The sequence below is a fragment of the Motacilla alba genome, chromosome 1A, assembly GCF_015832195.1.
Source record: "Motacilla alba alba isolate MOTALB_02 chromosome 1A, Motacilla_alba_V1.0_pri, whole genome shotgun sequence".
Classification (NCBI taxonomy): Eukaryota; Metazoa; Chordata; class Aves; order Passeriformes; family Motacillidae; genus Motacilla; species Motacilla alba.
Window position 1 is genome coordinate 933,966 of NC_052031.1, and position 24,773 is coordinate 958,738.

General features: G+C 59.2%; 3 protein-coding genes across 5 annotated transcripts in view; 1 reads left to right on the forward strand and 2 right to left on the reverse strand.

Annotated features, from left to right (window-relative positions):
- NRF1 (nuclear respiratory factor 1) overlaps nt 1-6,101 on the forward strand; it is a 60,164-nt gene extending 54,063 nt beyond the window's left edge. For all 3 annotated transcript variants that reach the window (XM_038154249.1, XM_038154245.1, XM_038154247.1), the window contains one exon: nt 4,163-6,101. In XM_038154249.1, the coding sequence (XP_038010177.1) occupies nt 4,163-4,326 (164 nt within the window). In that variant the 3' untranslated portion in view covers nt 4,327-6,101. The remainder of the gene's footprint in view (nt 1-4,162) is intronic.
- A 365-nt stretch (nt 6,102-6,466) lies between these two features.
- Nucleotides 6,467-12,782, reverse strand: LOC119707932. Its single transcript, XM_038153595.1, has 5 exons — nt 12,470-12,782; nt 10,292-10,375; nt 9,177-9,192; nt 7,433-8,024; nt 6,467-7,231 (listed from the first exon to the last, which is right to left on the reverse strand). Exons 1-5 carry the CDS (start codon nt 12,780-12,782, stop codon nt 6,821-6,823), a joined length of 1,416 nt encoding a protein of 471 aa, XP_038009523.1. The 3' UTR covers nt 6,467-6,820.
- Nucleotides 12,783-21,413: 8,631 nt separating this feature from the next.
- Nucleotides 21,414-24,773, reverse strand: part of UBE2H (ubiquitin conjugating enzyme E2 H) — a 50,101-nt gene continuing 46,741 nt past the window's right edge. The window contains exon 7 of the mRNA XM_038153715.1: nt 21,414-23,786. Within this exon, the coding sequence (XP_038009643.1) occupies nt 23,662-23,786 (125 nt within the window). The 3' untranslated portion in view covers nt 21,414-23,661. The remainder of the gene's footprint in view (nt 23,787-24,773) is intronic.

Here is a 24,773-nt window from a genome sequence, read left to right on the forward strand (position 1 = left end):
GGACGTCAACAGCCAAGAAATTCCAGTGGAAAATTCCCACTCTTTTGAGCCTTTTCCATGTGGTGCTGAAACAGGGGGCTGAGGGACTGGTGAGGTCACTCACTGCTGACTCTGCTCACAGCTTGCAGCACTCGGGCCTTTGGTGTCCAAGAAACCAGAGCACGAAGCGTCAGCCTTGGCCTCTGCAGCCAAGGATCCCCAACAGCAGCACCAGGTTCTGGGTTTCCATCAGGTGATGTTGCCTGGCTCCAAACCAGACAATGTCCTGTGCTCTCCAAGGGGATCGCTCAAGTCCTTGTGCATTTTCCATTTTGTCCCGTAGAAGAACTCCCAAGAGCAATAGTTCTGTGCTGCTTCATCACCCCAGACTTGTGTCCCTACTCCTCCTCCATGCCCAGCAGTGTTCCTTGTGTCATCACAGAATCCCAGACTCACAGGATAATGAGGTTGGAAGAGACCTCTAAGATCATCCAACCCGTGCCCCAACACCTCAACTGGACCACAGCACCAAGTGCCATGTCCAGTCTTTTTTTAAACACACCCAGAGATGGTGATCCTTCCACCTCCCTGGGAAGACAATTCCAGTATTTTATTATTCTTGCAGTGAAAATTTTTTTCCTTATATCCAATCTGTACCTTCCCTGACGTAGCTGAGACTGTGTCCTCTTGTTCTGTCAGTGCTGCCTGGTGGAAGAGACCGACCCCCCCTGTCCACACCTTCCCTTCAGGAAGTTGTAGAGAGCAATAAGGTCACCTCTCAGCCTCCTCCAGGCATCTTCTCTTCTCCTCACAACCTGTGGAGCCATCAACTCCCCTCAGGGAACAGCTCCACTCTTGGATTCTTCCCTTGAGCTCGAGGGTGCTGAGAAGGTTCCCACCACCTCCCCAGCTGCCTGGAGCTGGCTCCTCACCCCTGCCCAGGACAGGAGGGGCATTTTGGGCAGGGAAGCAAGGGCACAGCCTGGCTGCATCCTCCCGGGAGCCCGTGGCCACGGTTTGTGCTGCTGTGTGTGTGATCCACCGCCTCTGCTGCTGTCCCTGCCAGGCAGGAGCTGGTCAGAGCAGCCCCAGGTTCCAGAGGGATCCCATCTCCCTGCCTGCCCCGTTCCTCGCAGCGCTCCCCGGCCCCGCTCCACTTTCTTTGCAGAAATGTATTTCCCAAAGACTCGAGAAGTTGGTTCGGGGCTGGTCGGGTGGGGTATTTTTTTTTGTCTAATGGATTTCCTGGTTTTAATACAATTGAAAGGGTCTGAATCCATGCTTTAGATTAACATATGCCAGCTAGATTAGGGCTAATCAGGGCGCAGGTCTGAGCAGATGCAGCGCGGGGCCAATCCCAGACCTGATTACAGCATCTCAGTGCTTTAATCGTCTCTCTCCAAGGGCGATCAGCTCTGCTCTAATGCACAGCAGACTTTGCAGCCCTCTCCTCCTTTGGTTTGTTACCACCCCTGGCAGGAAGGGCCGCCACGTCATCTGCTGAGGCGATTTGCGTTAATCCCACGCGGAACGGGATCTGCGCCGCGCCGCCTCTCACGGAGGGAGACCTCCCCATCTCCCGGAGCTGCCCGGGCTCGGCCAAGCCCTGCCTGAACCAACTCACCCTTCCCAAATACCCCCTTGGGTGCCCGGGGCTCGCCAGTGCCCGTTTTTGGCACCTTTGGGCAGCACGGAGGGTCAGTGGCTCGAGCGTTGCCCGGCACGGCGGTGGTGGTGGCTCTGCTCCTCGGGCTGCCCATGTGTCGTTTGATCTCCTCTGGGTTAACAACCCAAGTAACCCAAAGGGCTTAGTTGGCTTGTTGGTCTGGAGCAGGGATTTGAGGTGCATCCCAGGCCAGAGCTCCAGCTCTTGCCTGAACTGGGATGTGCTGTGTTCCCCCGAGGGGTCTGCTCGGAGATTTCCTTCAGCAGGGCTGAGCCTGAGCTCTGTTCTCTCATTTCTTCTGTGGCCTGAAATTCCCACTGACCAGAGATCACCCTGGGAGCTGGGAACCTCCTCCTGACTCTGTGCCTCTCGTGGCAGCCGGTGCTGAACAACCAAGCAGGGAAGCTGTTGGAACCCAGGACACCCCTCTGGATGGCCCAGCGGAACCAATTCCTTCTCAGGGCCTGGGGAGTGTGGCCACGACCCCTCAGGGTGGGGGATCAGGAAACCTCCCAGCCCCCGGAGCACGTTGGGACCCCGAGGGGAGGGAGCTGGAGGAGCTCTGGGGTCACCCACCTGGTCAGCACGATTAACTCCTAAGCTTTCCTGTCTGCACACGGAGTTATCCGAGGACACGGCGCCGCCTCCGTTACCAAAGCGGTGCCCTTGGTGGGGCAGAGCTCTGCTCCCTGCTGTCCCGGCAGGCTGGCCATCCATCCCTGCTGCTGCTGCTGCTGCTGGAAGCATTTGTTGGCCTCAAAAAGCTGGTTTTTCCCCCAGCAGAGGTGTGGGTAGCTTCTGAAATGATCTCGCTTGTCCAAATCCCCCTTGGCCAAGCCAAAGGCGGAGCTGGGCCCAGGGATAACACCGGAGTAGAACGATGGAGTTTCTCCTCCCAGCCTGCAGGATTTGCCATCCCCCTCCCCTGCCCAGCTCTGCGAGTGCTCCTTGCTGTTTTTCGCACCTCTTTCCACCGTTCACATCGCGGTGACCCTCAGGGGCCCCGTTGTTTTGTTGTCACCTTGGCTGGTGTTTCCTGGCTCACCAGGACTCGCCTTTGGCACTGCGGCGTTTTCCTCCCAGCCCGAAGCTTTGCCAGCTCCATCCTGAGCCCGGAGGCGCCTGATCCATTCCTGCAGCCTTGGGAAGAGCTGTTTCCACTTTGCTGGACCCATCCATGACTGGGCAAGGGCTGAGAGAGGGGGATTGCTTTCCTTTCTCAGTTCTGTGTGTCACAAATGCGTGTGAGAGCCCGGGGCCAGTGCCAGGAGCAGGTTTGGCTTGGCCAGGGCTGCTTGGTCCCACACTGCCCTTTCCCTGTGAGGGGAGAAGGACCTGGCTGGGATGGAGAGGAAGCAGGAGGAAGGGAATTGTGTTGGAGAGGGGTTGGAATGGGGTTCGTGGATGCACAGCAATGGGATCCTCTCACAACACCACAGTGGGGAGGTGTTGGGGTGACCTGCAGAGTTACAGGGGATGGGAGAAGCCAAATTTATCCCTTCCTCAGCCCCACAGTTCCCAGTTCTGGGCATATCAAGTGGAAAATGCATGTGGGGAGCGTGTTCCTCATCAGTGGGGGATCCCTGGTGGGCTGTGGGGTGCGTGGGAGCAACCCCAGCCTCCAGGAAAACTCGGCCTGATGGCTTTGGCTGAGCAGCTCCTTGCTGTGCCACCCCAAAACATGGCCGGGCTGGGTTCCTCCTCCAAAAATGATGTTATTTCTTTCCCCCTCATCCTTATTCCCTCCCTGGAGCTGCACAGCCCCGGGGTGCGGGCCCCAAGGTGCTACCACCCATCTCAGCCCCATCCCGTCCCCACTGCCGTCCCGTTGGCTCCAGGGAGGGCAGATCCAGCTCGGCGAGGCCACCGAGGCACAGATCATTCCCTCACCCAGCCTGGACACAGCTGGGTGGGGCCACGGCCCTTCCTGATCGCTGCTTTTCATGGACAGAGCCATGGAATGCTTTGGGTGGGAAGGAGCTTTAAGGATCATCCAGTTCCAACCCAAGCCGTGGGCAGGGACACCTCCCACTGTCCCAGGCTGCTCCAAACCCCCTCCAGCCTTGGGTCCACTGCAGGGATGCAGGGGCAGCCCCAGCTGCTCTGGCAATTCCAGCCCAGGCAGGAATTCCTCATGGCCAAGATCCCATCCATGGCTGCCCTCTGGCACTGGCAGCCATTTCCTGTGTGCTGTCCCTGCAGGCCTTGTCCCCAGTCCCTCTGCAGCGACCCTGGAGCCCCTGGAATGTGCTGGAAGCTCTCCCTGGAGCCTTCCCTTCTCCAGGGGAACATTCCCAGCTCTGCCAGCCTGGCTCCAGAGCAGAGGGGCTCCTGCCCTGGAGCAGCTCTGGAGCCTCCTCTGGATTCAGCCCAGCAGCTCCAGGTCCTCCCAGAGCTGGGGACCCTCCTCCAGGCGGGAGAGCTCCAAAGAGCAGCGCCAAGGCAGCGCCCACCCCCGGGGACCTGCCGTGGCTCCGTTCCCCGCTGACCCCGCCGGTGTCCCTTGTGTCCCCGCAGGGCTCGTGCAGATCCCCGTGAGCATGTACCAGACCGTGGTGACCAGCCTGGCCCAGGGCAACGGCCCCGTGCAGGTGGCGATGGCGCCGGTGACCACGCGGATAGCGGACACGGCCGTCACCATGGACGGGCAGGCGGTGGAGGTGGTGACCCTGGACCAGTGACCCCGGAGCAGCGGCATCCCGCCCGTTCTCCTCCACTGCAGTTTTTTTACGCCTCTCCAGAGATGCAATCAGGTGGCATTTGAGTCTCCCAGCTTTGGAAACGAAAGGTTTTGTTGACCTTTTTCCTTTTTTTGTTTTCCTTTTTTTTTTTTTCTCCTTTTTTTTTTTTTTTTTTTTTTAAATCGAGAAAAATAGAAAAAAACAAACAAACAAAAAAAACCACCCAACCAAATCCTGGCAGAGGATGTGTGTAAAGTGCATTTTTCTAGCGCCACTCTGCTCTCGGAGGAACGAGAAGCCAAATTGTGACGGGACTTTGATTCTGAGGAGGTTGAAAAGAAAATAAAAATAAAGCGACCCTTTACGCCCCGTTTTCCCCACGTGGGATCCAGCAGGAGGAGGCTGGGGGGCAGCACGGACGCCCTCAGCCAGCACCGACCTCGACAGCAAATTAGGTATCAAAGATTTTAATATGGACTTTTATATTCCAAAATAACCCGCCCCGGAAAAACAAACAAAACAAAAAAAAAAAAAACACCAAAAAAACCAACAAACCACAAAAGGAAAAAAAAAAAAAAAAAAGTTGGGGGGAAAAAAAAAAAAAGACTCCTCTCCTGGGAAGAAAAAAAAAAAACAAAAATTTAAAAAAAAAAATGAAATGCATGTGTGACTGCAGGGGGGTGGAGACCTCCCGAAGGGATGACGCTCTTCCAGGAGCCTGCCGGAGGATCCGCGCCCGCTCGGCTCCCCTTGGTGCACACTGGAGACCTGTTCCTACTTCTCTGCTCTCCTACCTGCCATTTTCCATCCTTGGGGTTGTTTTTTTTTTTTTCTTTATTATTATTATTATTGTTGTTGTTGTTGTTGTTATTATTATTATTTCGTGGCTCTAGACCGGAGCGGAAGCGCCTCTAAAGGGGCTCTGGCTGTGTCCCCCCCCCCTTTTCCCACCACATTCCCGGGATTTCCCTCAAAAAGGAGCCACCTCGGGCTCCTCCCGTTCCCTGCTGCCACCCCCGAGCTCTCCTCCTGCAATTCCTCCGGGAAAAGCTTTGCCTGCAGGGGGGATGGGAGCGAGACCCTTCCCTTTGGGGCCCCCAGCCCCATCCTGCTCCTGCCCTGTGCCTCTCCCAGCACGGTTTGAACCCCAAAATCCTTCCCAGGAGGGTTCCAAAAAGCCTTTGGGGTGGGCTGTGGGGTGTTTTTGGGGGGCAGGTTTTTACTCGGCATCCCCATGGGCCAAACCCTGGTGCCCAACAAACCCCCTCCCCCCCCCGCGAGCACTTCCCATGGGATTTCATTTTTGGGGTTATTTTGGGGGTTTTTTTATTATCATTTCCAAGCGGCCGTTCAAGTTCTCCGCGTCTCGCTCTGCCTTCGAGGAAGTTTTCAGATTCTTGTATTGACTTGTTTTATATGGGGGAAAAAAGAAAAAAACCCACAGAACCAAACCTATCGAACGTTCTTTGTACACAGTTCTTCGGTCCTTTTTCCGAGGGGAGGGAGATCTTCCCGTAGAAACAGTCCTGGTTCTCCAGCTCATGACGTTTTTTGGGTTTGGTTTCTTTTTCTAATGATTATTTTTTTATCGTCGTTGTGAAGATGTCGGTGGCTTTCCAAGTCAGTGTTTCTTTGGCGATGAAATGAGGTTCTTTTAGTCCCCCTTCCCCCCCCAAAAAAATGACAAAAACCAGGCAAATAGCAGAGCATGGACCCCCCTTGTTTTCCCAGTGTCTATTATTGCCTCATTCAATAAATTGTTACAAATGTGTCTACCCGGGTGTCCAACTCTCCTGCTTTGGGGGATTTGAGGGGACATTGGGGAATATTTGCCACCCCTCCCTTCCTGGTGGGTGTTTTGGGCTTGGGTCCTTCCCGTCTCCCATGCTATGCTGGGGCTGGAGAGGAGAAGCTGAGCATCCCCAGGATGGTTTTGGCGCTCAATCCTTTTTTTTGGTGCAGTTTATCTCATTTTCATCCTCCAGCACCAACCCTGGGGTGCTGGAGCGTCCCCCCCGTGCTCCCACCCAGGGGCTGAGCTGCCTTTTGGGGTGAATTCCTCCGTTTCCAGCCCCTTCTCACCCCCAGGGCCGATGTGGTTTTGGGATGCAAACCCAAGGAGGAGCCAGGAGACGCAGGGATGGGTTTCAGCAGCTTTATTGAAGGATGGTTGCTGGATCCAGGGAATCCTGCAGGGCTCCGGGGGTGAGGGGAAGAGCAGGAGAAGCTGGAAGGACAAAGAGAGGGAGGAAAGGAGCAGTGGGGCCGCTTCCCTCGGAACGCTCCCAGGAATTCCCGCCAGCTGGAGCGGATCCCTGGGACATCGAAGGTGCTGGGAGGGTGACCTGGGGGTTTGGGGACCTCTGGGCACCCCAGGACATCCCATGGCCGGGCTGGGGTGCCCCACGGGGGCCCCGGCTCTGGCAGCAGGGCTGGGGGAGGCGGCCGGGCCTGGCAGACGCTGCTGGGAGGTTTTAATCTTCGTTAATCGGCCTTAATCAGCAGCTCTGGGCCTCCTGCTGGGGCAGCTCCCGCAGCCCCCAGCACCAACAACCTCCACCCCGCACTGGGAGACACTGGGGGGCTGCACCCTGCACCAGTAACCTCCACCCTGTACTGGGAGACACTGGGGGGCTGCACCCTGCACCAGTAACCTCCAATCTGTACTGGGAGACACTGGGGGGCCGCACCCTGCACCAGTAACCTCCAGATTGTACTGGGAGACACTGGGGGGGCTGCACCCTGCACCAGTAACCTCCACCCCGTACTGGGAGACACTGGGGGGCTGCACCCTGCACCAGTAACCTCCAGATTGTACTGGGAGACACTGGGGGGCTGCACCCTGCACCAGTAACCTCCAGATTGTACTGGGAGACACTGGGGGGCTGCACCCTGCACCAGTAACCTCCAGATTGTACTGGGAGACACTGGGGGGCTGCACCCTGCACCAGTAACCTCCAGCTCATACTGGGAGACACTGGGGGGCTGCACCCTGCACCAGTAACCTCCAATCTGTACTGGGAGACACTGGGGGGCTGCACCCTGCACCAGTAACCTCCAGATTGTACTGGGAGACACTGGGGGGGCTGCACCCTGCACCAGTAACCTCCAATCTGTACTGGGAGACACTGGGGGGCTGCACCCTGCACCAGTAACCTCCAATCTGTACTGGGAGACACTGGGGGGGGCTGCACCCTGCACCAGTAACCTCCAGATTGTACTGGGAGACACTGGGGGGGCTGCACCCTGCACCAGTAACCTCCAGATTGTACTGGGAGACACTGGGGGGCTGCACCCTGCACCAGTAACCTCCACCCTGTACTGGGAGACACTGGGGGGCTGCACCCTGCACCAGTAACCTCCAATCTGTACTGGGAGACACTGGGGGGCTGCACCCTGCACCAGTAACCTCCAGATTGTACTGGGAGACACTGGGGGGGCTGCACCCTGCACCAGTAACCTCCAGCTCATACTGGGAGACACTGGGGGGGCTGCACCCTGCACCAGTAACCTCCAATCTGTACTGGGAGACACTGGGGGGCTGCACCCTGCACCAGTAACCTCCAGATTGTACTGGGAGACACTGGGGGGCTGCACCCTGCACCAATAACCTCCAATCTGTACTGGGAGACACTGGGGGGCTGCACCCTGCACCAATAACCTCCACCCTGTACTGGGAGACACTGGGGGGCTGCACCCTGCACCAGTAACCTCCAGCTCATACTGGGAGACACTGGGGGGCTGCACCCTGCACCAGTAACCTCCAGATTGTACTGGGAGACACTGGGGGGGCTGCGCCCATTCCCTCCCCCAGCCTGGGTGTTACACGGGGGTCCCCCAGGTATTGGGGGGGGTCTTGGTGTGGATTTTCTGCCTCTACCCCCCCATCCCAGCACTGCTGTGCCCAGGGAGGGCCCCGAACTGCAAAATGTGGCCCCAAATTGGAGGATTTGACCCCAAAAATGCAGGTGGGTGCTCAGGATGAGCCCGGCTGCTGCCGCGGGGAAGGGCCAGGAGGAGGGGGGGTCTTGGGGTGCTCCCCCACAGGGAGCTGATCCCAGGGATCACTGGGGCTGGGGGGCACCGGCTGCACTTTGGGGTGGAGCCTCTGGGGAGGGATGGAGCTCTGGGGGGTGTGGTCAGGGGTGGGGCTGGGGATGCTCCACCCCTGACCCCCCCAAATCCTCCCCCGGCTGCGGAGCGAGGGTGGGGTTAAATCCAGCACTGGGGGAGGGACGGACGGACAGACAGAGAGGTGGGTCAGGGGATGGACGGACAGACGGCTGGATGGACAGCTAGATGGAAAGGCTGGTGGAGAGATGGAGGGATGGATGGATGATGGAGGGATGGATGGATGATGGATGGATGATGGATGATGGATGGATGGACAGACGGATGGATGGATGGGGGATGGATGATGGATGGATGATGGATGGATGATGGATAATGGATGGATGGACAGACGGATGGATGATGGATGATGGATGGATGGACAGACGGATGGATGGATGGATGGATGGATGGATGGATGGATGGATGGATGATGGATGGATGATGGATGATGGATGGACGGACAGACGGATGGATGGATGGATGGATGGATGGATGGATGGATGGATGGATGGATGATGGATGGATGATGGATGGATGATGGATGGATGATGGATGGATGATGGATAATGGATGGATGGATGGACAGATGGATGGATGGATGGACAGATGGATGGAAGGAAGGAAAGGCAGTAGGATGGATAGGATGGATAGGTGATTCCATGCCTGGACAGACAGACAGACAGACAGGGGATGGGTGTCAGTACATCCAACGGATGTGCCTGCAGGAATGGACAGACGTTGGGCGTTTGTTACCTGGACGAGCAGACGGATGAACGACCAGACAGACACACGGACACCTGTGCCCCCGCAGCCCCCACCTGCCCCAGCAGGGCGACGGGGACCCCCATCCGTCCGTCTGTCCGTCCCTCCCTGCCCCCCGGCGCGGGGAGGATGATTGGAGCGTGCAGCCTAATCCAGCGTGATCCAATCTCCGCGGGCTTATGGCGAAAGCTCCGTAATCACCCAGCGCTGCCCTACATATCCCGGCACATCCCGGCACATCCCGGCACCCCCAGCCCGGGCTGCGGGGGGAAGGGGGCCTGCACAGCCCCCCACCCCCTGCACAGCCACAGCTGCCCCTCCCCTCACAATCCCTGTCCCCTAAAAGCTGGCACCGTCCCTGCTCCCGCACCTGGGGACAGGCAGGGGACCTGCGGCAGCTGCCACTGCCAGCTGCTTCATCCGTGCCTCAGTTTCCTCCCTGCACCGGGCTGGTGTGGGGTGGGATAGAGGAACAGGGGTTGGATCCGAGAGCAGGGGCTGGATCCAGTCAGGTCCAGGAGCAGTGGTTGGATCCGGGAGCAGGAGTCAGATCCAGGAACAGGGGTTGGATCCGGGAGCAGGGGTTGGATCCGGGAGCAGGGGTTGGATCCGGGAGCAGGGGTTGGATCCAGGGCTGGGGCAGGGGCTGGTGGCCTAATCCCATCCCACAGGGCCCTGCCCGGACCGCGGGGCCGGATCAGCCCTCGACGCCCAGAGTCACGCAGGGACACGTGGCCACGCTGCTCCAATGACCGGTATCCCGCAGATCCCGGTTCTCCCCCTGCCGTGGAGATGGGCTGGGATGCCAGAGCCCCCTCTCGGGCTGGGGGGCAGCCCAGCACTGCCATCCCCCCGTACCACGTGTGCAGGGCACCCACGGCATCCCCCAAATCCACACCGGATGGAGCGGGGCCCTCCCCGGACCCCGCGGGGCCCTCCCAGCCCGGCAGCAGAGCCCTGGGGGGCTGGGGGTGCCAGGGGGGTGCCAGGGGACACCGGGGGGACGCTCGTGTCCGCGGCGGTGCCCCGGGGCCGTAGTTGGCAAGTCTAGAACCACCGGATCCTGCTACCGCACCAGTGTGAGTTCTACCATTGCCAAAGGCAGCCCCGGGGGCAGCCAGGCCCAGCCTGGGGACAGCAAGGGACACGCGGCCGCAGTGCCGGGCCTGGGAAGCTGCAAAAAATAGGGAAAACGTGTGATTTCACCCAACGGAAAACCCCACACGTGGCTCCAGATCCGCCGTGGGGACGCTCGGCTCAAGCCCAGGGAGTCGCCGCCGCCGTGTCCGGCAGGGGACAAGAGGCGTGGGGTCCATCCTGCTGGTGGCGGCCACCACGAGGACACGGCCTGGCCGAGGCGTCCCCGTGGGCTGGGACACCACGCTGGGATGGACACCCCCTCAGTGTCACCCCGGCGTGGGTGCGATGGACGTTGCCCCCTCAGCCCAGCAATTCCAGAGGCGTTTCCACCCCTCCATGCCAGCATCCCCCCACCAAACCCCGGCGCTGCTCCGTGCCCGGCCCGGCGCTGCTCTCTCCGCCCTCTCCCATATTGGCACTACACATAATTGCTCAAAAGCTACAAATCAAAGCAAAAATGTGCTAGTGCCAAAACGGGCCAGGCGGCGTCGGCGACGGCCCCGCGGGGCTCGCGGGTCTTTCTCTGCTCTGTTTATGGCCCTATGGTAATTCACTGACCGCGGGGTTGCACAGTGAATTCTACCAGTGCCATACACAGAACAGGAGTAGCGAGCTCGCACCTGCCTTTTTTCCCCTGGATTTCCACCCAAACCCTCCACCAGCAGCAGCCCGACGCCCCCGGCCCGGCCTCCGGCCTCGGAACGGCGACAGGAAAAACGGGAATCGATGACTATTGATTGGCAAAATGATTCGGGAACGGCCGAGCGAGGGGAGACGCTCACCCCAGTGCCGCCTCTCCGGGGAGGGTGGGGAGGATCCGCTCCCCAGCTCAGCTGGTGGATTTTTTGGGATGGGGATGCTGGAAGCCATTTCCCAGGCACTGCCTTTGCAGGGTTACCTGGGAATCCCAGCCCCAGGGCTGCCGTCCCCGGGATGGCTGCAAACCCCCTAAAATGGTCCCAGGCCCCCAAAATGTGGCAACCTCCCCCAAATGGCCACAAGCCCCCCAGAACAGTCCCAGATCTCAAAATGTTCCACGACCCCCAGAACGTCGCAGTCCCTCCAATCAATTCCAAACCGTCCAGACGGCCCCAGCCCCCACAAAATGTTTCAAGCCCCCAAAAGGTTGCAACCTGAAAGGCCCCCAAAATTTGCAACTCCTCTGGATGGCTGCAAGCCCGCAGAAGGTTAAAACCCCCCTGGATGGTCACAGACACCCCCAAAAGGTTTTAACCTCCCCTGGATGCTTTTGAAGCATGCAGATAACTTGAACTCCCCTCCAAAAAAAAAACTACCGCAACCCCGCTGCAAGGTTACAAACCCCTGAACGGCAGAGCCCCCAAAACATCTGAGAAGACTTTTGATGGCTTGGGACCCTCCAAAACTGCAACACCCCAAAAAGGATGCAGACCTCCTGGCTGGCTGCAAACCCCCAAATGGCTGCAAAGCCTCCAAAATGCTGAACCACCCCCCTAGATGGCTGCAAACCCCCCAGAACTTGCAAACCCCCTTTGCTGCTGAAGATCTTCCAAAAGCACGAGCCCACCCAAGAGGATGCAGATCCCCTCAAGCGGTTGAGACCCCCTGGATGGCCACAGGCCCCCAAAAACTTGCAACACCCCCCTTGGAGGATGGCAAAGCCCCCCTGGATGGCTGCCGACCCCCGGCTGGCAGTGACACCGTCCCCAGTGGCCACGGCGGCCGTGGCGGAGGAGGAGGAGGAGGAAGGCACAAAGTCTCCTTTGTGTGGGCAAAGCCGAGGCCCCAACGAGCCCAGAGGGCCCGGGATGAGCTCGGAGTCCCCCGGATCTGGCGCTGGGAGCTGACCCCCCCTCCAGGACACAGCCCCCGGCCCCTCACACCCCGTCCGGCCTCAAATTTGGGGACAAAGACGAGCAGCGGCGCTCGCTGGGCTCGGCCATGCCCGTGGCTTGGGAGCGTCACACATGGAGGGGTCAGCGCCAGCAGGGACAGACCCGTCCCCAGCCTGCACCCACCTTTGGGGCTCCAACAGCAACGCCCCCCAGGAAGCACCCAAAATTCTTGGAGAAGCCCCAAATCTCTGTGGCGCTCAGCCAAGCGACCCAAAAGGAAGAGAAGCCCCCCGTGACCACAGCTCCGTCCTCACCTGGGGGACCCCGCCCTGGCGCCGCAGTGGCTTGGGGACAGCGGTCCCCGGGGGCCGTGGCGAGGCCGAGCCCGTCGCCATCCTTGGCGTGACTTTGAGCGCGACGGCTTCGCCCCGATCTCCGGCCGTGGTCGCCCGCGTGGCCCCGGCACCGCGCCAGGCGCGACCCCGGCCGCCACCACCAGCCTTGGGGTGCCCCTTTGTCCCCGTCCCCCGCCTCCGCCCGAGGCCACTGCGGCAGCCGGGCCCGGGCTGAGCCAGCCCCTCTGCGGAGCCGCCGCACCCCGGCTCGTGACGTTGGGAGCTGCCGCATTGCGGATGTTGCCCCCCCGGGGCCCCCCCGGCCCCAGCCCCTGCCGAGGGCTCCGAGACCTTCAGCACGGGGACATCGGGGTCCCCCGGCCACGCTCTGGGGGCCAGCGAGGCAAAAGGCCATCCCCAAAGCCAAAAGGCCGCCGGAGTCACCGCGACGCTCGCGGCACCGACCGCGCCAAGATGGTGCTCGGGCGCTGCCGCTGCCGCGGCGAGGGACGGGGACGGGGACCTGGTGGTGGCTCCTGGATGTGGCCACGGCCGGTGGCTCCCCTGCCATGGGGGGCAGGGGGGGTGGGCGCCCGGCCGGCCTCGACACCTGACACGTGTGGCTGCATCCATGGGAATGGCCAGGTGGGGATGGGATGGGATGGGATGGGATGGGATGGGATGGGATGGGATGGGATGGGATGGGATGGGATGGGATGGGATGGGGACAAGGACAGGGACAGGGACAAGGTGGGGATGGGGACAGCGGCAGGGATGGGAACGGGGACTCGGATGGAGATGATGGGGATGGGGATGAGGTGTGGGACAAGGAGAAAGAGGAGAAGGAGAGGTGGAGGAGACAGGGATGGGCATGGGGACAGGGACAGAGATGGGGACAGATAAAGATGGGCATGGAAACGGGACAGAGGCAGAGACAGAAATTTGGTCAGGGATAGAGACGAGGATGGGGATGCGGCTTGAGCTGGGGACAGGGATGGAGACAGAGAGGAGGGCAGGGACAGGGACAGGGACGGAGCTGCCGCGAGCTCCATTTCAGGGCTAGACCGGGCGGATTTGTGCCGCAGTGCCCGAGACACCGGCCATGCCCCCCCGCCCAGCGCCCGGGGACGCCTCCTCACCCCACAGCAGCCCCCAGCCCGGGGCAGGACCCCACCCTGCCGCCCCGACTGAGGTTTGGTGTCCCCAGACAGGAGTGGGGACACGCCTGAGCCCCCCAGGGTGGCTCCACGCTCCGCAGCAGCGGGCGGGGCAGGGGGGGCGCGCCCCGGGGGTTGGGGGGCTTGGACAGCCCCCCAGAGCAGCCCCCCCGGGCTCCGGGGTCCCCTCAGCCGGGCTTTCGTTACCGGCACAATTTGTGACAGCGGAGCCGCCATCGGGGCTGCAGAGCGGCCGCGGACCGCAGCCGGGGGGCGGAGGAGGCACCCCTGGACCCCCAAAGAGCCCCCCCGGGGCCGGGGGGCGCGGGCGATGGGGCAGCGCCGCGATTTCGTTGTCACCCGCATCGCCCCGGCGGGATGCGACCGCTGCGACAGCGCCCCGACGGGAGAGGTTTGGGGGACCCCGGGCAGGATGGGGGGCGCTGGGAGGGGGGGGGGAGGCACGGGGGGCTCAGCCCGAAGGGGTTTGGGGACCCTCACGTCGAGGAAAAGCGGGGAGAGGGGGGAACGCACCGCCCCGGGCTCGGGTCCCGGCGGGAGCGGGTGCGGGGGGAAGGGAGCGTTCAAAGGGGGGGTCCCCGAGCCCCGGGGGGGTCCCGGCAGGACCCGACCCCCCCCGGGACCCAGGGCCGCACTTACCTCCGCTCCGGGCGCTGCCTCGGCTCCGGGCGGCCGCACCGGGGCCCGACGGGGGGGGTCACCGTGGGGCTGGGGGGAGACGGACGGACACGGGACCCCCTCCCCCGCCACCCCTCATCCCCCGGGGGGGGTCCCCGCCGCCGCCCGCAGCCCCGGCGCTCGCCCAAGTGGCGGGGAGCGGCGGCGGCGGCGGCCTTAGCCCGGCCGGGGGACCCCCCCTGCGGCTCCCAATTGGCCCAGGTGCCCCGGAAGGTGGAGCCGGGCCCGGGGCGGGGAGGGGGGGGACGGGCTCACCTTGGGCCACCCCCCCTCCCACGCACCCCACCCCCGGGGCCGCCCCGCCGGGGCCGGCGCCGCGCCCCGTGCCCCCCGCTCCCCCTCCGGGCAGCCCCAGGGGTGATGGCGGGACCCCCCGAGGGCTGAGGACGGAGCGGGGGCTCCTAAACGGGCGGAGAAGCCCCCCCGCTCCATCCCTGCCTGCGCTCCGTGGGGTGGGAGGCGGTGCCCGCCCATCCCCGCGGCCTCGGGGCGGCTCCGTCCCGGCGGCGGCGGCGGGCAGGGCCCGGGGAAGGCTGAGCCCCGACCGGCGGTTCCTTCCCCTTGGGGGGGCATTTTTATAGCCGGTGCCGTCCCGCCCCGGGGCCGCCGTCGGGGCCGCTCACCGGCTGTCGGACACCGGAGCCGCGCACCTGAGCCGCCCCGCCGCCGCCGATCCGGTTTCCCGCTCCCTAAACTCCCCCCACATCCCCCCTCGGGGCCGGGGGGGGGCGAAGGAAACCGATCCCGAGCCCCCCCGCACCCCCTGGCACCGCAACTCGAGAGGCGCAGCTGCCGCCGCCCGCCCCGAGGGGCCGGGGATGGGCGGGGGGCTCGGGGGGGCTCGACCCCCGCGTGTGGGTGCGGGGGGGCGGCTCTGTGATGGATCCCGGGGGGGGGGGAAGCGCTCCCGGCTGTCCCGGGGCTCCGGAGGGGTCCCCTCCTTGTCCCGGCGCTGCAGCTACGGGGATGGTCCGCACCGGACCCCCCATCCTGCTAAAATGATCTCCCACCCCCCCAAAATTCCGTTTCTTGCCCCCAGATTAAACCCCCGGATCGCCCCCGGACTCCCCCAGCGCAATACCGCGGGTTCAGACCGTGCGTACAAACACAAACATGCAAATAAATAAAGAGAGAAATCGGTGAGAATGAAACTCTGCCGGGGTCAGCGGCGCCCCCCGGCCCCGGGTGCGAGCGCGGCGCGGAGCGGCAGCGCCGCAAACCAGCCCGACCAGTTTGGGGCCAGCTGCCCGCGGGACCGGGATCGGGTTGCCGCCGGCCGGGACGGAGGGTGGGAGAAGCCGTCGGTGCTTCCCGGGGTTTTTGGTGCGGGTGAAACCCCCCGGGCGTGGGGCGGGGGGCTGGGGTGGGGGTAGCCCCCCGGGAGAGGGGAGGAAGAGAGGCTGGGACGGGTGAGGGTGGTGGATCCTGGGGATGGGGATGTGCCTGGGATGATGCTCTGTGGGACCCCCGGGGTGGTGATGGAGAAAGGAGGGTCCTGGGATGGTCCCCAAAGCCAGGGAGCCCAGGGTGGTCCTGGAGCCTGGGGGCACCTCTGGTGGTCCCCAAGACCTGGCGTGGTCCCCACGAGCCAGGGGTGGTCCCCAAGGGTGGTTGCCGTGCAGGGAAGCACCTGGGATGGCCCCTACATCCCATCAGATGCTTCCCAGGATTCCAGGAGGTCCAGGGAGGCAGCTGGGATGGTCCTCAGGTACCAGGATGGTCCCCAAGAGGGTCCTGGAGACCTCCAGACACTTCTGGAGCCTCCAAGATTATCCCCAAGGAAAGAACAACCCCAGGTGGTCCCCAGAAGTCGGGATGATCCTCAGGTCCCCGGGATGGTGTCCAAGAGCCTGGGATGGTCCCTGAGACCCCAGCATGGTTCCTGACACTCCAAAACTGTCCCCAAGATGGAAAGCATCCCAGATGATCCCCAGAAACCAGGATGATCCCTCCCCAAGGCCCTTGGATGGTCTCCAAGCAGGAAAGAACTTGGAATGATCCCCAAGAGCCTGGGGTGGTCCCTGAGTTCCCAGGATGGCCCCAGCTAAGGACGGTCCCCGAGCAAGGAGGCTCCTGGGGTGGTGCCCGTGCCAAGGGATGACCCCAAAGCTGGGCTGGGACATCCCGATGGGGATGGGAATGGGGAAAAGCAGGGAATGGGGCCCTCGGCTCCAGGCTCATCCCTCTCCTGGCATCACCAATATTTTGTCCCCGCCGAGGCGCGGCCCCAGTTCCGCGGGGGCCTCGTCCCGCGTAAGCCGAGCGGAGCAAACGGCCCTGTTTAAAAATTTACAGCTCCTTCTTCGGTTCCTGCGCCCAGCCTTGGGTGGATGGACCTGGAGCAGCCTCTGGGAAGGTGGAGGGGGCCGGGCGCTCGGGGGGGCTCTGCGGGGCCGGGCTCGGGGGATGGAAGGATGATGCAATATTGATGCGCAGGGATCGGGGAGCAGCCGAGGCGCATTAGCCGGGAACCCTCCCGGCGCGTTCGATGGCCAAATCCTCCCCGTTCCGTGAGATCCCGGCTCCAAAATGGGGTGGGAGCTCAGGGACAGGGAGAGGGGAGCCTGGGTCACCCCGGTGGGCGTCACCCCGAGCTGGGATGAGCAGAGATGAGCATCCCGTTCCAGTGGGCTGGGGGTTTTGGGGGGGTTTTTGGTCTGGAGCTGTTGGATTCGGCATCGCCGAGCTCAGGTGGGGAGAGGAAAAATGGGGTGAAGGGAGGAGCTGGGGGGAAAGAGCTAAAAACTGGGAAGGAGAAAAGCAGGGAGGGAGGAACGCCGGCCCCGGGAGGCTCAGGATCTGGTTATGGGGAAAACGGGGACATTTGTCACCAAACGCGCCCCGAGCTGGGAGCGCTCTCTGCAGGAGGTCTCCCGGGGTGTGACAGGGGCGGTGGGATCCATCTGGGAAGGTCCATTCTGGCTCCAGCCCCACCATTCCAGCCGGGAACACACGCGTCCCGTCCCACAGGCCTTGGCTCGGCCCGTTGGGGTTGGACAGGCACATCCTGAGCATTCGGGGTCGGGATGGAGGAGGAGGGAGCCGAACCCTTCCCCACACCCATCCTGCCCCTCCTGCCCTTCCCCGGGGGCGCGGGGGGCTCGGGGGGGTGGGACAGGGCCGTGTCCCTCGGGAGCGTCATGCATTAGTAATGGCCACCGATCGCCGGCGCTGACGGCATTTCTTCCAGCCGGAGGAACAATCCGGCCGTAACCGGAGCCGGCGCGGGGCCGCCGAGAGGCTCAGGTGTCCCCCGGGGACAGCGGGGTCACCACAAGTGGCCCGTCTCGTCTGGGTGCCCGCCTGGGGCTCGGGGCGCATCCGGAGGGACGCGGCACCGTCCGGCAGGGCGGGATCCCGGGAGATCCTCCGGCTCTGCTCGAGGATGGGCAGCGGCTCCCAAGGTGGAAGGTCCTGGGGTCTGGCACGGGGACAAAGCCGGGAGGGCTGGGAATGCCACACTCCCACCAGGAGCAGACCCAGGAGCAGAGCCCTGAGCACCTGCCAGCGCTGGGGTGTCCCCATCTGTCACAGGGGCTGTGGGGTCCTTGGGGTGGCACCAGCCAGAGCCTGACAGGTGGCACCCACAGACCCTTGGGGTGGCACCCAGAGACACTTGAGGATGTCACCAGCCAGAGCCTGATGGTGATGGCACCCAAACCCCTCCGGGATGGCACCCAAAACCCCACAGGGAGAGCACCCAGATCTCTGGGGAGTCCTCAGCTTCCATGGGGATGTCACCCAAAGCCCTGTGGAAACCCAGAGACCCACGGGGATGGCACCCAAAACTCCAAGAGCTGGCAGCCAGAACCTCGTGGGGCTGGCACCTGCAATCCCTTGGGGATGGCACCCAGTGGAAATGGCCCCAGAGCCCCTTTGGGGTGGCACCCAGAGCCCAATGGGAGTGACACCAAAAGTCCCATGGGAACGGCACCCAAAGCTCCTTGGGGACAACACCCAAAGCCCTGCGGTGGCAACAGCCAGAGTCCCATGGGAATGTCACCCGGGGTCCTACGGGAATGTCACCCAGAGTCCCATGGGAATGTCACCCGGGGTCCCATGGGAATGCCACCCAGAGCCCCACAGTGATGGCTCCCTCTGAGGTGCCACCCACATCCCAGGGAGCCCCAGGCTCAGGGCTTTGCCCTTTGACCCCGTCACAGACCGGGCAGGGTGACACCTCCGCGTGTCCCCAGGGCAGGGTGACACCTCCGGGAGCAGGAGCAGCACCTGCCATCAGCTCAGTGTCCCTGTCCCCCCTGTCACCCTAACACTGACCCCCCCAAACCACAGCCACGCTCCGATGGGGGACAGCGTTGGCACTTGGCACGCAGGGGACAGTGGGGACAGAGCAGCCCTGGGGGCACTGCCAGGGGACAGGGAGGGGACCCAGAGCTCTGCCGGGACTGGGCGGAGCGGGAGGCACTGCTGGGGCACGGGGGCCACCTGCCGGGCAGCGGGGACAGCGCCACCCCCCCGGCCCTGGACCCCCCGAGGGAGGGGACACAGCGAGGGGACACAGCGGGACTGTCCCCCCAGCCCGGCCCCCTCCGCAGGGCAAGGGCAGAGCCCGGAGCGCTGGTGGCCTCAGAGGTGGCCCGGGGACAGGGTCGCAGCCCCGCAGCCAGCCGCGCGCAGGGCGCTGGCAGCAGGTGGCACTGGCGTGGCGCAGAGCCGCCAGCGTGTCCCCAGGCTGGGGACAAACAGCCCCGAGCCGGGGAGGAGGAGGATGGAGAGGAAGGTCGGGCTCAGCTCCAGCTGTGGGGCGGCAGCTGCAGAAGTCAGAGGTGACAGGGGACAGGCAGGTGCCAGCCGTTGTCACCTCCCCTGGCCCCTCCACAGCCGCAAACACCCCCTGGGGGTCCCTGAACTGCTCCCACCACTCCCTGCGCACCGAATCCCGATCCTTCCCCGACTCGGAGCCAAATTAGGAGCGATTATGCAGAAATCCGCCTAATTAGCACCCATTAATTACACGGGGAACCCCGGGCAGCCTCACCTGGGACAGCTCCGGCTGCGAGGGGACCGCGGGACCGCCGTGAAGGAATGGCAGCAGTGGAGGCCTCGTGGTCCCTCACCCAGCCCCAAAATCCTCAACATCAGCTCGGGGCCGTGGCTGAGGTGACAGGGATGTCACCTAAGGAGCTGGAAAAGGAATTGGTGAGGTTGGGCAAGACCTCCGAGATCATCGGCCTCGCCACCATCACCTGCAGCTCGTGGCTCCCCGGGGAAAAGGGCCCGGGGAAGGGTTTGGAGCTGAGCCCTGGGCTGCAGAGCTGAGCCCTGTGGGTGCAGAGCTGAGCCCTGCAGAGCTGAGCCCTGGGGTGCAGAGCTGATCCCTGGGGATGCAGAGGTGATCCCTGGGGATACAGAGCTGATCCCTGGGGGTGCAGAGGTGATCTCTGGGTGCAGAGGTGATCCCTGGGATGCAAAACTGATCCCTGCAGAGCTGATCCCAGGGGGTGCAGCATTGATCCCAGGGGTGCAGAGCTGATCCCTGGGGTGCAGAGCTGATCCCTGCAGAGCTGATCCCAGGGGTGCAGAGCTGATCCCTGGGATGCAGAGCTCATCCCTGGGATGCAGAGTTGATCCCTGAGGGGAGACACAGAGCTGATCCCTGGGGATGCAGAGCTGATCCCTGGGGTGCAGAGCTGATCCCTGCAGAGCTGATCCCTGGGATGCAGAGCTGATCCCTGGGAATGCAGAGCTGATCCCTGGGGTGCAGAGCTGATCCCTGGGGTGCAGAGCCCACAGATGCAGCATGGCCCAGGGCCTGCCCTGCAAGCCCAAACACCAGGCAGATTTCAAGGTATATACAGATTTTATTTAAAAAAAAAAAAGAAAAAAAGAAAAAAAAAGAAGAATTGTACAGTTCTTGAGTTATACACAACTAGTGGAGAGTTACACCCAGAGGAGAGGCAGCTGTGCCACTCTACCAACAACGCCAGGCAGAGAGGAGAAAAAGGAAAAATAACAAAAAGCCAACTCAGCCAGAGGGCACAAGCACCCCGAGGTCTCTGCTCTCACCTGACAGGAACCCAGCTCAGGTGGGGGAATCGGGGCTGTTGCAAAGGGGCAGCAGGATGTGGAGGAGGGGGAAAAAATGGGGAAAAAATAAGAAAAAAAGAAATTGTCAAACATATCCCAGGTGCAGGGAGGAGGGAAGGGGAGCCCCGGCCCTGGGCACAGCTCTGCCCCCTGTGCCAGCTGCCAGACCCATCCCCGGCTGGGGACAGCTCGGGCAGAGGGACGTGGGCTGTGCCCACCCAGCTTCCCCTGCCACGGAAAACCTCCAGGGGAAAGGGGGAACGACGGGGGGAGAAGGCAAAGGCTGCTCCCAAAGCAGCTCCGAGGGCTGTGGCAGTCCGGCAGGGGGGAGCTCATCCCAGGGTCCCCAAGGGGACGCCACCACGGCTGGGTGAAGAAGAAAATCACCCTGAAGATGGGAAAAGGAAGGCGGAGGTGATCCAAAAAAGCTCTGGTGCTCCAACACGGCCCCACCTTCTCATCCAGATCAGGTTGGTGATGTTTTAGGTATTTTTTTGTGCGGGGGGAAAAGATTCTCTGGGGAGAAAAAGGGAGATTTGGGGTGGAAAGGAACGAGGTGGGAAATGCAGGAGGGGAAGAAGCGGCGGGGTCTGAGGGGGGACAGGAGCAGAGGCAGCTCTCCCTGGAGCACCTTCAGCCAGCCCAGCTCTCCAAGCAGCGTTTGGCAGCTGGTGTTTGCTCCCGGGACAAATGCTGGGATGGTCACAGCCTGGGCAGTGCTGGCAAGGTGCATTTTTGTGGCTGAGCCTGGACAAGCTCCATGAATCCATCCCGCTGTGTCTCACACGGCCAGCTGTGCTTTCCCGATTTTTGGGGTGGTTTTTTTTTTTTGGGAATTCCAGCTCAGTGTTTCCCATCCAGCAGTTGGATGCCCTAAATCCACAGGAGGGGAATGATGGAGACAAAAAACCCTGCAAGGGAAGGGGGCGAGGGAATTAGAACACTATTTTTATACAATATTGAAAAAATACAAATTTTTATTGTGATTTCTTTTGGTTGCCTTTTTTTTTTGTTGTTTGTTTTTTTTTTTTGTTCTGCTTTTTTTTTTGTTTTTTCTCGTTTTTTTGAAGCTTTTTAAACTGAAATCACCACCCAGCACTTGACTCTACTCCTAAGTAGCACCTACAAGTAAAGGTTTATAGCACAAGCAAAACTGCCAGGGCAGCAGGAAAGCGAGTTAAACGTGGCCCCTCCCTCCCCAAATTAATGAGCAAACAACGTGCTAGATAAAGAGTTAATTACATCATTACATGTTAAATAATTAATATTTCACCCTCCAACAAGCCACAAATGCTAGATAGAGAACTTCAGCACAGTACTAGCCACAGCCCTACACCACTGCTGGAAAAGGATGGGGAGGAGGAGAGGGAGAACCTTTGCTTGGTGCCCGGAATTAACAGAAAGGAAATCCATGGTAGGTTTTTTATTAAGGAAATTCATGCCAAAGCCAAGTGGGACTTGACGGAGTTTTTGTTTTCTCCCCCAAAAAAAAGCAAGAGAAAGAAAAGAAACTGATTGTGCTTTATGAATCAGAGATGGGGTTGGAATGTCCCCAAGGAGAAGGAAACGAACCCAAGAATTGGGGGGAAATGACAAATGTGCCAGTCTGACATTCAAAACTCTGCTCCAGAGTCGCTCAGGGTGGGTTGATTTTTTCCTGCAGGTCACGTCACAAATGAAAAGATCTTGTCCAAACCCCTCCGAAAAATCCCCAAAAGAAAACAGCAGGTAACATTCAGCTTTAAAAATCCATCTCAGCGTCAATCTCCGATGCACAATTATCCCAATTCAAGTATCCCAAGGAGACATTTACTTATCAGATTTCTAGGAACAACAGCCAAAAAACCAATCAAATCTTAGTTTGCTGCACGACACCAGGAGAAATCCAACATTCCAATTCCCAAACATCCTGGAAAAAAACCCGAAAAACCAAAAGAAACCAAAAAAAAAACCCCAAACCAACCAACAAAAAAACCAAAGAGTGAATTCATTTGCTTCCTCAATTGGTGCTTTTTAGGCTTTTTTTTTTTTATTCAGCTCAAATTTTGTGGTTTTTTTTTTTTTTCTTTTCCTAGATAATTTTCTTTGTTAACTCTTAAGGAATTTTTATCCTGTTGTACACACACAAGCAGATGGGAACCAAGCTGGTGCAGAAGGGGGAGGAAAGAAAGATTTCAAAAGAAACAACAACAAAAAAAAAAAAAAAAAAAAAAAAAGGGGAAATCAAAGTCAGTGCCGACGGATTGGTGGACTTGGGCCAAGGGGCCAATTCCGTGGATCTGAAGCTCTGAAGCTCTGCAAGGCCAATCCATCTGGTCAGAGAGGAACTCCCAGGACACAGCCAGCGTTTCTCAGGTGTCTGAACCACACTTCCAGCAGAACAGGGAGGGGGCAAAAGAAAGAGAGGAAAAAAAAGCGGAACTGCCAAAGCCAAGTGGAGGCCGTCGAAGGGCAGCAGGTTCCCAAGGGGGCAGAGGAAGGGCTGGGCCTCCATCCCAGCTCCAGGAGCATCCTCAGCCGCGGTTCCAGGTGGTTCTTCCCTCCCAGGCAGGGCACAGCTCCTCCTGCAGACCAGGAACAGCATCCAGAGCTCCTCCAGAGGGTCACCGGGGCACTCAGCGCCTAGAGTTCGGGAGGGCAGGGAGGAGTCCTCGGCAAGCACGGCCTCAAGTCCCCAGCGAGTGTCCGCACGCTCTCGGGAGCTCCACGCCCTTGGGTTGGGGTTTGTTTGGAGTCAAATCTCTTTTTGATTTCCTAAACACGACCTGGAGGAGCCCCTTCCGTGCCTACAGCCCCAAGGTTTTAGGCTTGGAGGAAACACCAACGTCTCGGGCGGGAACCTCGATCCGACAGCAAATCCCTTCTTCTTGTTTTCTATCTTTTGTTTGGATTTTGGGGTTTTTTTTGCTGATTCCCTCCCTCCCAGGGCAGCTGCTTGGTAGCACACCGAAGCTGACTTGGCCAAATGGAAAATCTCAAGGCATGCATCCAGGCTGCATATTGCTACCAGAATGGAATGTTGGGAATGCTCTAATGCACCTCAGGAACCGGGAAATGACCGAGAAAATCAAGACCTAAAGGGTGATATATATATATTTATATATAAATATAGAGATATATATAAATATATATATATAGCTCAATGCTATAATTCATAAAAACCTTGTTTAGTAATAAAAAAAATTGCTTTGTTTAAATATGAATATTATAGTCTGCTTCTCATGGTTAGGAAATTAGAGTCTCTCTGAAAAGCAGGTGCCTCCTCTACTACAACTCCATGTCCTGAGCCTCATCTTCCGAGAAGTCAGACATGGAGCTCTCGGATGAGCTGTCCCCAGTGCCTTCTTCCTGCTCCTTTAGTGCTTCTTCTGTTGCATATTTCTGGATGTATTCTGAAGGGAGAGAGAAAAACCAAAAGAAAAGATATTGAGGGAGAGGTAATCAACAGCCGGGGGAGGTGGGGTCATGGTATGGTTGATAAATCAGATTAGTGATGTGTTACAGGATTGGGAGTGTAAAAGATAATGGTGAATAATGATAAAAATTATCATGAAATAGGATAAATTACCATAAATTATCACAAAAATTAATACTGATAAATTGTATAAGTTATATGTATTATATATTATTATATATTGTAGATATTATATATAATTATATTATATACAATATTATAATTATATTTAATATATATAATTATATAATATATAATATATAATAATTATATATAATATAGAATGTATAATAATATATAGAATATATTATCCAGTATATATTATTATACATAATATATTACATTATTACATAATATATAATATATTGTACATTATTATATAATATATATATTTTACATTACATATTATTATATATTACATATTATTATACATAATATGTATAATATATATTCTATATAAAATATTATTATATAATATGTATAACATATTATATAATATATAATTATATATTATATAAATATACTTAAATATATTATATATGTTTAATGTAAGTATATTTATATATAAGTATATTTGATATAAATCCTATTAAATTCTATTATAAATGATTAAATTCACTATTAAACTAATAATAAACTAAATGAACTGTTAAACTAACTATTAACTAATAACCATTAAATTATTCTAGACATTATAAATTATAAATTCTATTGTCCAGAGAAGCTGCGGCTGCCTCATCCTCGGGAATGTTCCAGGCCAGGGCTTGGAGCAGATTCCCTGTGGAATTCGGATGCTCTCCAAGGTCCCTTCTGCCCCAAACCACTCCACGATTCTGGGGCACATCCTTGAGGTGGCTGCTCCCTCCCCAGAGCTTCCCCAGACCTCATGTCCCTCTGGCAATCAGGAAAATCCCCCGGAAGCTGT